This window comes from Gymnodraco acuticeps, unplaced genomic scaffold (genome assembly GCF_902827175.1).
Source record: "Gymnodraco acuticeps unplaced genomic scaffold, fGymAcu1.1, whole genome shotgun sequence".
Taxonomy (NCBI): Eukaryota; Metazoa; Chordata; class Actinopteri; order Perciformes; family Bathydraconidae; genus Gymnodraco; species Gymnodraco acuticeps.
The window spans coordinates 2,651,237-2,665,817 of NW_022989913.1; the positions used below are offsets into that span (position 1 = coordinate 2,651,237).

The 14,581-nt window shown below is 40.3% G+C and overlaps 1 protein-coding gene across 1 annotated transcript in view; it reads left to right on the forward strand.

Annotated features, from left to right (window-relative positions):
* LOC117541869 (receptor-type tyrosine-protein phosphatase mu-like) overlaps positions 1-14,581 on the forward strand; it is a 164,405-nt gene that overhangs the window by 26,903 nt on the left and 122,921 nt on the right. The window contains 1 exon segment of the mRNA XM_034209138.1: positions 7,282-7,404. Coding sequence (XP_034065029.1) covers positions 7,282-7,404 — 123 coding nt within the window.

Sequence of the window (14,581 nt, forward strand, 5' to 3'; positions counted from 1 at the left end):
CCACATCTTTTCAAGCTAAACACAGAGCACAGCAGGAGGTCTTTTCTCAGTCTTCAGAAAATTGATTAAATCTGATCTTCACATTTGGGAGCTCTGGCTTTTTTCGTATAAATGAGCCCTCTGAACTACATTACTTGACCTCAACATTGCTGAAAAGTTCTGGCAAGCTGTGATTCAAAATGGACTTCTGCTAAAAGAATAATTAGCACAATTATCAGTGTTATCACCGCAGGATATGTCTCTGCAGACGGACCTGAAGGCCTCATTTTTATTGCTTAGCGAAAAATGACAATGAGTCTTCCATGTCTCCGAGTTAGAATCCATATTTATCTTAATTGGTGCCTGGCAGGTTATACAGAATGGAGATGGATTTGAAGTCATTTACTGGAAGTTCTTGACAGGCGCAGTGGAAGAGAACGTCAAGCCCTGTTCTGGCACACGTAGCTTGAAAATCATCTGTCAAAGTTTAGCATATCTAAAGAGAAGGCTGCCTGTCATCTTCAATGTACATCTAACCATGCACAAGGGTGGATTTGATCAGGAGCTATGTTGTACTCCGGCTGTACAGCACATTCATCAATTTGATATTTGGTTGACAGGACAAAAAGGAAAGGCAAAGAGGCTTTTATAATGAGATGGTTTGGAGCTACAAGGTTTTTTTCAAATAATGAAACTTGGCACAATCGTCATAGCTTTATATATTATTAGACATCTGCCACAGTTTTTGTATACAGTCTGTGGTTTTACCTAACAAATGCAATATTCAATTTTTGTTCTGATCATGTATTCTGTCACACAAGATGTGATTTGTCTGTTTTTGTTTTGCATAACATTGCTGACAAGTGCAAGGCTCAGCCAGGCAGATTATCAGTGGAAATCTCCACTCCAACTTCTTTATTATCCCTTTGAATCAATGCGGTGAACAGCAAGATGTGATTGATAATGATATTGAGATTGATTGTCTAAATCCCTTCCCTCAGTTCAAAGTCCCCAAACAGATAGTCAGTGTATATATACATGCAATTCAGTGCAGAGATGGGTCTTGGCAGGAGCTGCCAATAGATAACTGAAATAGGGCCAGAGTGAAAAGACCTATCAGTCCCTAAGGGGCTTAGCTGCAGGATTCTGAAGCTCTAAACTGGCGGTGGTGGAGGGAGATAGTCGACATCGGTTTTAAATTACGCAAGATTGCCTTGTGGTTTCAGTCTGCAGGGAGGCCAGCAGACAAGATGTTTGTTAAAACAAGTGGAGACATTGAGGGAGATTGGAGCAAAGAGCAGACCCGCGATTTCCTAGCCAGACAGAACAGGTTGGAAGGCTGGTAATTGCAGAATTGGCAGAGAGGCTAAGGAGGTCTTGCAGCAATGATATCTGCCACTGGGACTGAAGCAGTGTCAATGCTGGAAAAGGGCTCAGTTTCTTTACAGGAAAGAAATTCTATCTAATGCCGTAAGAGCTAAAGCGCACACCACACTAATGGTCATTTTGTTCATTTACTTGCTTTGTAACGATATGTAACTTTCTCAAAATGACTGGGTTGAGAATAACCAATAATTACATAGAAGCTGGTCATTATCATTCAGGTGCCCTGGAGGCTTTAGGGGCCAACTATGTTCTGAATCGGCAAAGTCCTACGTTTTTGTTCTGTACTTTCCAGTCTTACTTTGCAATCATGTCATTTCAAACAAATGCAAAACAATTAAGCTTAAAGTATAGTTAAACATTTTGGTAATACACTTACTATACACTTATACACAAAGGTTGATATTGAATTCCTAGTCTCTGCGGGTTGCCTTGAAACCTCCCAGAGATGAAAGGACTCCAGAAAGTCACTGCACATTCAGCCTGTTGAAGAGAACCCAATAAACCACCAATTTTCATTTTTGCACATCAATTTGTTTGGCAAATTTTAAAAAAAAACGAGTTACAACACATATTGTTAATGGCCGCTGGTATAGCTGGATTTTGTTACGTTCAGTCAGAGCCAGGCTAACCTTACACTCTTAGTTGATATGCAATGCTAAGCTAACTAGCGTGATACAAGAGAGATATTGATCTTCTCTCTGCAGGAACCTGTATTACTTCATATTCTTATTACTTTAAAACAAGAAATGAACCAAATTACACATAAAGTTGAGGACCAGAAAGAGAAGAGAACATTTAAATTTGCAAAAAACAAAACTGCTGCGAAACACAAGTGCTCAATGTCAGTTACAAACTCACCAAGGAGCTCTACTCTTAACATTTTCAAAACACCTTATTTTCCATTTAATCACTTACCCCTCAACCTATTAAATTTTCTATTTCCAACTTCACAATCCTTCCCTCACCGGCATTCAGAGACGACTGCGTGAATAGCACTCCCCTACAGTACCAACCTTTGACACACTCAATCGCACACACACAGCTTTTAATGCTCAAAGTTTACTTTTGTTACAAGTACAATAACAAAAGGCCTTTTAAGTCTGACTTGAAAATCTTTAGGAGAAATTGGCTCCAGCATTGAAGGGTTGAGTTATTGATTCTGGCCCCTGGCTCAGTCCAGGAAAAGATGGATGGATTTCTTTGAAATGCACTCTGCGTGAGAATATAAAGACTATTGTGTGTTCTCGCTCAGGAATAAATTGTTTCATGACATATCTAGGGCCGCCTTTTAGCTTCAAGCTGCCTGCTTCTCTTGAAAGGGGGATGTTGACATGGTGGAGGAGCACATTCATCCGTGGTCCCAGACTACCCACACCTCATAGAAGCTTTTATTGAAAGTTAAATCTCCTTCTGAGAGTTGGCAGCCCCTCGTTGGGATATCTATTTCAGCAGCTGTCGTGGCTGATTATATGGGGGTTATGCCACACACTGGCAGCGATATATAAACCTCCTACCGAGAGGAGGGCTATTATGTTGCTATTGATTGATGCATTCATCTGCATGCATGTGTACAGTCTCTTGACTCGGTTTTGATGGCGTGTATTGCAACATGTGATCAGCGATACAATTTTCTTTTGGCACTCACAATCATGAAGTCAAACATTTGAGAAAGCTTATGATGCTGTGAAATCTCTGTTAAACAAGATGCTTTTAGTTAACCTTGGGGAAGAACAGTTTTACAGCAGATCAATAACAAGTTGCAGGCGTTATTGGAGAACCTCCCAATTATGAAGTCTTATACCAAGTGTTTATTGTTGCAATCAAAGCACTGCATATTGATGAATTGCGTCTTCACCCAGTTATCCTGTTTTAATGGTCAAAATAGTTAACTTGAGCAATGAATGCCAATTGTATTTCTGTATTGTCGATAAAAAAAGTAGTATGGATTTTCACCCACTGCTTCCAAGATCCATAGGGAATCGATAAGAAAGCATAGGGCTTCAATAGCCAAATCTCCCTTTTGTTGTTTCTTGAATTTGGTTTTGAGAAAGGTCTTCAGAGAAGTCTGTCAGATTCTTAAAACAGACATATTAGTACCTGTGATGAATACAAAATGTTCTAACTGAAAGCATGTGCTAGTTAATCCTAATTAGCATAGGTAATGATATGATTTTAAGAAGTGGTTTTAAAAAAACGCATACAAATATGGACGGGATGTTTAATTGGTCTGTTTAAAATGAGATATTTTGAGATTAGATATTATTTGCAGGTTGAACTAGTTAAGCAGTGAAATAACATCTTTGTATAATAGCAATATAGTTATAGTTAACCTGAGCAACAACACAATCATTAATAGAACAGATATATCTCAAAAGGATGAACTGAAATCTCAACATTGTCATTTTCCTGATTTTTATTTTCAACACTAAGTGGATATTAAAAAAAGAATGAAACAACGACTGGGCTCTGGTAAGTGCATCTTTTGAAGGCTTTTTTCTGCTGCCCACTGTGTTCAAATTCCTTTTCCCACTCCCATCACCCACTGACTCGGAATACATTTCGCTTCTCGCCAATGCCATCGATTTGAATATCAAACACCAATAATAAAAGCCACCTCTTTGAATTCATTTGAGCTCAGGCATGCTGTGAGAAAGAAGGTGGGCGGCTCGGGGCAAAGGATCTTGGAACTATTGAGTCCAAATATTGATGGAACTCAGCCAGTCCCTGTGACGCTGCAGCCAAAGACTCAAGTTAATGTTGTCCAAAATGCAGCTTGGCAACACAAACATTTGTATTTATTTAGGGAGACAACATGAAGTATATGCTCTTTTTCGGCACCCTCTTCATGTTCTTAGAGTTTCACACAGTCACTCAAGGGAGGTGGAGGACAACCACAAATGTACTTGTGGTGGTTGTCACAAAAAGCTCCAACTGAAAGGTTTGATCTAAAGAGCATTTTGAGGACATGTAGATGAAGAAGGTTGATCATGAGGGTTTCCTATGCAGTGTTGGACATTTAATCAAAGAAAATGTACATAGAAAAGCTACATGCTATCCTTCTAGGTCAGGGGTTCTCAAAGTTTTGATGAGTGAGGGCCAATAAAAAACGGAACACGAAATAATTCCAAAACAAATCCTTTCTTTATTGTACTAACCAATTATACATACAGTATACATTAAGAACTTACAGAGGACACAAAGTTGGATTATCTACAGACAGTGACTAGCTAAAATCGCTAGCTAACTCCCGTTTCTAATTCTGATAACTTACAACAGATTTTCCGCTTAACCGCAACTCGCGAGATGCCTAGTTGCCATGCAACCAGTAGTCTAGCAAACTTTCCACAAGCTGTCATTCATAATTTAGGAATGACAACCCAGGGGGCGCAGTTTTACCATTCTTAAATTCCATTCTAATTCTTACTAGATACGAACCATGGAGGATTCAAATATAACGCATGCATTTCAGCGTGTCACATTAACTATCGCGGGCCGCCAGAAACATTTCCAAGGGCCGCCATTGGCCCGCGGGCCGCACTTTGAGAACCCCTGTTCTAGGTGGATCTCTTGCTTAACTGCTTCTACAGAATGAACGAACTCACACAAAATCATACAATAGCATTTAACAGCTGTTCAATAATTCGAATGAGCTTAGCATAATAGCTCAAAGGGAACACGTATACAGAGGGAAACCTACGAAAATGTAGCGACAGCAGGAAACAAACTAAGTCGCTGAGAGGCTGAGGCCGGGGCTGTTTGCTGTTGTATGACACGCTAAAAAACTACTTGCTGATATCCAAAGCTCTGTTTCGTAGTTTAATGAAAAAACTCTGTTCTCAGACATATACATTGTTATAATCGAAGCAATTGTAATCTTGCGATCAACAAAAAAGTACAACGGCCCCGTGTCACCCTCTCTTCCACACACTCACACCTCACACAGGTGAACAGGATTATAATGAGTGCCACCCATACCCATGTGACCCAAACCAACCAATCAACAGCGATCATGGCTCCTACACAGTACTGTGATTACGTTTTTTATGAAAAAAGGTAAAGTGCCAATACCACAATGCACAGATAGGCTTCAAGTAAAAGTCATGCTTTCAAAATGTGTTATCATCATAATAAAAAAATATGAAGAAAGCAGATTATGAGTGCTGTGTTAATTCAACCATAAGCCTTTTCCTAGAAGACTTCCATAATTTAGTAAATGATGTACACCTGGGCTTTATCTATGACAGGATTTCTAACTATTTGCTAATTAGCTTTAAATGTTTTTGAAATTACAGATAGCTGAGAGCAACATGAGCATGCACACATTGTGTTACAGAGTTCATCTAAAAACTCAGTGTTTTTGACAACTTGACAGTTTCCAACTCAAACACCCACAACCATAACAATTAGCTCTGGCTACCACATTAGCAAAACAACATATTTAGCTTAAACAGAGCCACATGGAAATGTCTCTTGGAGTCTGAACTGTTTGTTTTTGTTCATTTCAAGTAAGTGTTTTGTTCTGGTTTGATGTGCTCATCTCTCGTGAATAACGTCTCCCTCTTTTTGGTTTGTTTTTATGAATTTGTTCGCTGTTACTTGTTAGCTTATCTCTGATATTTCACACTGCAGGACACCTAGCTTGCAGATAACTAGCTTCTCATCCTAACAAGTTGATTTGGTAAGATTTTAATTGTAATGTGGAATGGATTTCTGGATAACCTCTCCACAATATCTCAACCTTTTCCTCGTGCTACTTTAGCAATCACTCCCTTTTTCCGTTCTTCCACCCCCTCAAAAAACAGACAAAGCAGCAAATATATCATTAGCAGCTGCCCTATGGAGCTGGATATTAATTATCCTGTGTTCTTCTCGTTTGGCCACTCATTTGCACGTGTACTGTAAATGTCACCAGGGAGATAAATGGGAAAACAAAAACCCCAGCTCGTAGCCTTTGCAGCAGAATGTCAGAGGGAGCGTGTAAGAGATGAGATATTGGTTTTGGCCTGGCATGGATTCTGGCTCAAGGAACATTCCCACGGGCAATGCAATTTGTATGTCATCTGTGTTTAGAAACTTATTAGCAATGCACAAGCAAACACTTTCAGATTTAACATTTGGATTCTGGCAAGAAGCAGGATAATAATCAGTAGGCTACATCTGTTATAAACAACGAACCAATGACATCCTGTATCTGACACAGCATAATATTATTTCATCCAATTCTTCTCTAAGTCCTCTGCGTGCTCTGAGAACAACCTCTCCCTGTGTCAGAACCACCTTTATGCTTCTCGTTTTTTATTCGGTATGAACTTCTTTCTTGCCACATATTGTTCTGACATGCCTTTTTTGTAGATTTATGAGTGGATTGAAAAGCACTTTGGGGGGGGGGGGAAGCTCAACCCTCACATTCTCTGTGTGGCCTTTAAGGTGCGAGGAATAAAAGAGTATTTGTATTAATCGATCACACGCCGAGGCTGGTTGAAGCCTGGCCCTAATGGTTGCTTGCTGTCATTTTGCAAGCAGCTTGTAAAAAGGATTAGAGCGGCTCTGTGGAGTAAGGGCGCATGAACAGCAAAGTTCTGTGGCCGGCAATGAAAATAAATCAATTTATCCCTGATGGTGGTGCAGTTTTGGAACATAATCCCTAACGATGATAGAGTTTAGACACTTCATACTTGTCATTGTGAAATTGGACTGCCGTGTTGCTAATGATGGTAATGTATGTTGTGCCTCGCCTACTAAAGTAATCCTTCACTCTGTCTCACTTAAATGCATCTCATTGTCTGGCATATTGAATTATGAATACCGTTGTATACAAAAAAAAAGGGTAGAATTGAATTTATATATTCATTCAGTTGAACAGCAAGTTAATGGAAAAACTGTATAACCATATACAATTCTTCCCTTTTGTCTCAGGTGATTGTAACTTTGAGAAGCCGCTGGCAGCATGTGGGTACAGCCAAGGCAGAGACGATGACCTCGACTGGGAGCAGGCCAATACCAGAGAGAAGCCTTCATCGGATCCATGGCTGCCCTCAGGTAAGGACCATGACACTGGCTGTGTGTAGTCGAGCTAATATTTCCATCCTCGTATAGAGAATACATCCTGCAATAATCTGCACATATGACATTGTTTCTTTTGTGTAAGAATCAGCATCCTGCACAGAATATTTTCAAATAAATAAATATTGTCTCACACGAGTAGGATACTAGGGTCCTTGCACTGGCTACCTGTAATGTGTCAAATTGATTTTAAATGTATTTTTGCTTGTTTTGAGGTCATTAATGGTTTGATCATGTTTGAAACTGTTCCTTTAGTTGCTGGCTTGCTCAATTTACCAACAATGTATTACAAAATGAATGGTGAAGCAGCTTTTTGGTGTTTTCTTAATACATATTTATATATTGAATATATATACTTTTAAAGTATATGATTTTCATGCAAAAAAATGATAAATAAGACAAACATTATATTGATATAAGAGTTAAAAACACACTTTTATGATATTGCTTTTAATTAATTCCATCTATTTCTGGTCTCATAATTATTTTTCCTTTCTAATACTTGTTTTCATGTCTGTTTTTAATACCTCTCTTTTGTAATAACTGTGTTGTTGATCTTTTTCTCTTGTTAAGCACTTTGAGGTGCTTTCAATGTTATGAAAGTTGCTATATAAATGTGTATTATTACATTTTTTATAAATAGGAATCAAATCAGTTGTTAAAGGTATCCATGCCAATGAGGAACTACATATCAGATATACATTTTGACTGGTCATACAAAGCTAAGCTACTCGTCATTGTTACACGGCATCCACCAAGACATTCACTATGATAAAGACCTCTGAAATAAAGTAAATATTCCTTTGCTCAAGTAGGCGAGCTACACGCACAATTTCTATCAATATTCCCAACAGGAAACTAATTTGACAAAGCATTTGCACGACACTTATCTTTTACATATAGTTTTCACTGAATGAAATGCATCACTGAATGGCCAGTTCAATCTAATGATGTGACGTTTACACGAGACATTTTTCTAATTAGGCTAGGCTAAGGGCTCCATATAAATGAAATATACTATAAGGCTGCATCCAAACAATTTAGTGTCGGAGACTAATAAATATTGATCTACTAATACTTCATTCTACTCTAGAGTTTCTACACTAGTTCCTTCTTCTGTATTAACATTCATGCAACATTCATGCTTTCTACCTGAGTAAATAACACAGGATCTATGGGACGGTCACATAACCAGAGACAAAGCGTCATTTGATTTCAAAAGACAAATATCCATTTTAATTAAAGAAGTCCTTTTTGTCGTTCACATATTGAAATTCATTAAAATGCTTTCCCTGCATTTTGTGTCTGTCGCACACAATTTGTCTCTTTAATGTTCCATTGATCGCTTTTCATCTGATTTGAAATGCAGGGACATCAGCAAGTGTCTAAGGAATTAGACTAATGGAATGACGTTCTTGTTGTGTTATAACAAAGGTAGCGTTGCAAACTAATGGATATTGTTTTCCTCCTCTATCTGACGCCTAATCTCACAAAGGCTGCATCACAGATAGATTGCACTGGGCGCCCCCAGTGACAGAGGGGGAATTAATTAGCAGGCCCGCACTAATTTTAAGCAGCCTGTGCCCAGACCTGTTTGCGTGTACATCGGAATGATGCGTGTTGAACCGCCCCCGAGAAATTACTTTCCATGGAGGGGGAAGTGTCTGCGCTTTTCTATCGCAATTGATTAATGTCCGGACACATAGGATGGGCAAAGGTTACAGCAAATTCGGGGGAAAGCCTTGACCTACAAATTAACACCTCGTGCGACGGTCTAAATTTAACATATCTGATTAAAATCCCGTGTCTGGTTAAGAGGTGTCCCTGATTGGGCTTCCTCGTCTGAGTGCTCTTCAGATAGGGTTGTTTTCTACCCGTGCGACTTGAATTGTGCGTAATTAACAGGTTGCAGCTCTTTCTCCATTTCTCAGTGTGAGCACTCAACCTGCCGTGCAAAATTGTAATCCCTCCTCTTTGACCGCAGTGAAAGGGATGTAAAATGTAGTGTGCTTGACGGTTGAAATTGTTTTAGGGCGACTGGAGAGAGGGTTGATGGGTGAAAATGCATTTAGGGGAAAGCCACACTGGTGGAAAAGCTATCTCACCTCTGATTGCTGTCTCACTCTCAACCTGTACTTATGAATCTTGACAAAACGACCTTATCATTCTCACAGAACAGATTGTTCCGAACAGAAGGCATCTCAAACACTTCTGAAATTGGTTGTAGGCAGTTTCTGGTTGTTCTTAATGTCAATGTAAATGTGTTAAATTATGATTAAAACCTGGCTGAGTTTCCATGGCAAATCCAATCCTTCCATAGGTTAAACAGTTAGATACCAGTATCCTTGACACCACCTCCTAATACAAATAATAATACTTTTTTTTTGGGGGCGCCTTTCATAGCATAGGGGCAATATAGGGAACAATTAAAACAGTGGATTTAGTCAAATATCAGCCGGGGTAAAACAAGACAAACAGGAAATGGACTACAGAAGGACACAAAAGGACACAAAAGGACACAGGGTACAGTTTATAAACAAAATACCAGTTTGAACAGGTGGGTTTTGAGTTGGGTTTTGAATGTTGTCAGACTGTCGGATATGTAGTGGCAGGGAGTTCCAGAGTCTGGGAGCGGAGCAGCTGAAAGCTCGAGCACCCATGGTTTTGAGGCGAGAGCTTGGGACGGTGAGAAGTCCTACGGAGGAAGAGCGGAGGGTGCGGGAGGGGGTGTACTCCTGAAGGAGGTCGGTGATGTAGATGGGGGCAAGGTTATGGAGAGCTTTTATAAGTGAGTAGAAGATTTTTGTAGTCAATACGGTAGTGTACAGGAAGCCAGTGTAGCTGAGTGAGAATGGGGGTGATGAGTTGGTGCGGGTGATGATCAGGGCAGCAGAGTTCTGTCAAGTGGAAAGAAAACATGAAGAGATCCGGTTGGCATAGCATGACGTTTGAGTAGTTGGTGTTCTGTAACAGACATAGAATTCAAGTTAGACTTTTATTAATCATTACCATGAGCTTTCCCTCACCATAACCAAGTGCTCTAGTTTTCCAACCCTAACAATAATAATTATAATAATAATAATAATTCCTTACATTTATTATAGCGCTTTTCCAGATGCTCAAAGCGCTTTACAAATACACATTACACATATCATACATGCAATGGTCATGTACTGTGGACAATACCCACAGGAGCAAGTTCAGGTGAAGTGTCTTGCCCAAGGACACAACGGCTTTACAGACGCAGCAGCGGCGGGTTTCACCCCTTGATCTGATGATCATTGCACAGCGCACTGCGCCACACCGTCCATCTTCACGCCTCGAAGTCATCGAGGCGCTTTTACAAGTACACATTAGTGTCATACATGTACTGTGGACAATACCCACAGGAGCAAATCCGGGTGAAGTGTCTTGCCCAAGGACACAACGGCCTGACGCAGTGGCGGCAGGAGCGGGTTTCAAACTGGAGTTCCCCAGCACCCCTTGATCTGATGATCAGATGCACAGACCACTGCGCCACCCGTCCCTAAACTAAATAACTAAATAATGACCACAATCTTTCCCAACCATAACAATATTGTAGCTCGATCTCCCTCTGGAAGCAATTTACATGCACCTAACAAGCCATAGGAAAGTAAAAAAAATAAAATGCATAATTGGGTCCCTTTTTAAGAGCCAAGAAGTTGTAAGTATAAAGAATTGGGCTTGATCCAAGTTATTTAAAAAGAAAGGCTAATCTTAATTATGAAATAGTATGATTCTCTCCTTTTTATTAGAGGTTCAAAACATTCAGACTTGAAAGCTGCTACCTTTTTATCTGCTTGCTGAATCATATATCAAAGGCTAGTGAAATCAATAGAAACACATACCAAATAAAGGTGCCGTTTCATTGTGCTACGTGTACAGAACAGAGTCATGAGGCCTTGTGTAGAATTTGATGTCAGCCATCTGAGGATTCTCCTTCATCCTGCAAGGCTAATATTGCAACCAAAGACCAAACTGGCCCAATTCCAACCTGACGTGTAAATAAAAGGGAAGCAGCAAAATGAAACGCAACGAGGAAAAACAAGCCCTCTGGTCACACGAAGAAGAGAGAAGCGGTGCATGAAACTCTTGGTTGTTTACGACGATCCGCTCCCTACCTAATTGCTACGTCTGGACGGAGAGTAGTCTTGTTTATCCATCCGCATAGCCCTGATTGCATGCTTTGGCTCCTTTAGGGTGGCTCAGCCCTGTTCTGAGGCTCCGCTCGGGCTCTCCCCAGTGTGTTCCCCCTCCCGAGCCAACTGGAGTAACCCCCGGCAGAGCTGTCACTGTCAGTCCCGTTGTTACCAACAAGCCTCATCTGCCCTGGACAATGATAATAAAACCATGCGAGCCAAGATGACACTCATTCAGCCTTGGAGAAAGGAGCTGGACGCACTTCTGTCAAAATGTCAGATGTTGGCTTGGAATGCAAATTATTTGAGGGGAAAATTACCAGGCGTGAATCAAAGAACTGATTTCTGGGTTTCCATCCTGCCCTCTGTTGTTATAAGTTGGTGCATTATTGTAAAAGAAGAATGGGTGAAGCTGACTTTATTAGGAAGTTTGCAGTTTGGTGCTGCATGGGGTGTCCAGATGCCGTCAGCCCCAGCTGGTGCAGAGGCTGCCTCCCCTCGGATGGAGTCACGGATGGTGCCAGCATAGGCTGCTGCTCCCTGACTCTCCCCTGGGACTCGTTCTGGGGAATAATGGCAGGAGGAGGGGAAAGAAGGTCTTCTAACAGATTAATTAGGTTTTTTTGTATTATGCTCGACACAAGCAGCTCCTGCTAAATGACTTATTGTTGCGCTGTTAATGTCTGCTCTAAATATGTTGTGGGAGAGAAATAGAATGTTTTTGTTGCGTAGCGCGTTTGTTCTGATGGCACGCCCTTGGTCGATAATGACACCTAGACAATAGTGAAGGATTGGCAGAATGAGGTTCTTCATAGAACATATAACAGCAATCTGGTTCTTTCTTCTCGGGTTCATAATGCGTTCATGCTAATGCAGCTCACTCTTGAACCCAGAAGGGTGCCTTTCTTTAAGTGTGGCTGCTGCATATGGATAAGGAATCATTCTTCAAGTCAAACTGATCACCTTTTTGATCATTTCAATCAGGAGGTCATTCATTCTCAAAGCCCCTCAAACTTACATGTACAGCGAGTATTGTTTACGGCTCTGTATGTGCTGTTCAAACGAAAGAGGAGAAGGATAGACACTTAAAATATGAGAGGAGAGAACACCGACTGACTGAAGGACGTCAGAAATGTAATCAGAATTTAAATCACATCAGCAAAAGATGGGATTTGCTCTTGAGGAGGGAGGGGCAATATCGTCTGAAAATAAGCTAATTGCTTTTTGAGCCATTCGCAACTTTGTGTGAAAATCACACCTTGCACAGTGTTGGCAAGGTTGTGAGGTTAAAGAGTCATCCATTATATGATTAGGGGACAAAACTGAACAGCAAATGATAACGTCTGATCAATCCGTGAATTAATTCCTGGGGATGAGAGACTGCGATTTTTCAATTTTAGCATGTATGTGGCGTTCTGTGTGGCGTTAGCAAACAGGATTGCATCCATTACTATAAACAGGATTATGACGGCACACTTTACTGTCATGATGGAGGACATATTTGCATACTGTATATGTTCCCATTAGTTTGCATGGTACGTACAATTAAGGCTAATGATGCAGCTTTAGGTGACTCGCATGAACACTCTCTGTTGTGTAATGGGTTTGTATCAGACAAATGGGCCATTATATGACCCATTTATTGCAGCGGAGCGCCAATAGTGCGTCCTGCATATTAAGATGACATATTAAGCCATTAAGAATTGCTGTTGATTGACACGCAGTAACAAAGGATGCTGTCAGGGAACATAATAAGGGTCAGTTGTTCCACCTGACTAAAAAGACAGGGCTGAATTGGGTCCGCATGATGGATGGTTTATGGGTGAATCTGTTTGACACCATCAAAGAATCCTGGCAGGTCTTTCTTTATAGAGCCCAAACTTATTCCATGTTACTTTATCAGCATCCTTTCATGTTTAAAGGGACACAGGGAAAGTTCTAGGAAATTGAGAGGAGGCCGCGGCTGTTCACATTAACAGCCTAACCCTCACAGCGAGAGCATTTTTTGATTGGTGGCAGACAGTGAGAATAGCCCTGTCTTCATTGACATTTCCGAAGCGGCAGCCGTGCTTTTCTGCGGTGGTGACCTCTGTGAATTTTATTAGCAAATGAGACCTGGAGGGTTTGGGTTTAAAGAGCGCCCCTTCATTCTGATTTCCCTCACATAATGATTTTCACAGAGTTCAGGACCTGAATGGAGGAGAAATAATGAGCGCTAGTCATTATTGCAAATGATATCCTCCGCTCAGACCATCACTCAACTGATAATTAATCTAAATACCTTCAGCCTATAGACTTTGATGATTAGGATTAGACAGTACCCTATTTGTATAAACTAACTAAATTACATCAGACTATATTCCCATTAAGACGACTCTAGTATCATTTTAAAGAAAAGGAACCAAGGGAAAAAAGAAAATGTACAAATGGAGCCACTTAACCATCTTCCTTATTGTGCACGAGTAACATTTTCTGTGCCTTTTTTAAGGGAAATACATAATAGGTGCTATGAAATAAATGTATTTGAGTAGTATCTTCAAACGACTCGGGTCACTGTTATCAATCTACTCTTCCAACCATCTCCTACTTTCTGCAGTGATTACAAAAAGACTCTAAAGACATGAGACTTTATTGCTGGAAATCAGGAAATAGAAATTAAGTATCGTCACATTATTGTACTGAAAAGTTGTCATTTCTAAATTGAGTTTGATGGTCTCATATGCAGGATTTCATACTGTACATGACTTTGTCTGAATGGATTATAGTTATTACTTTGTGCCTGTGTCCTCTGGTTAATAGAGTAGTTAAAGTAACATTTGGCTGAAGACCCATTGCTGCTATATAAAAGGCCGGCAACAGAATAATTAGGTGCTAGAAAACCATCTCATGAGGTCATTTAGTGCTTAATTGGTTACAATCGCCAGTCGATTGTAGGTAACAGGTGAAAAGATTAACCTAATGGTAGCCTTGATGGTTTTTATCTAGATGGCTCA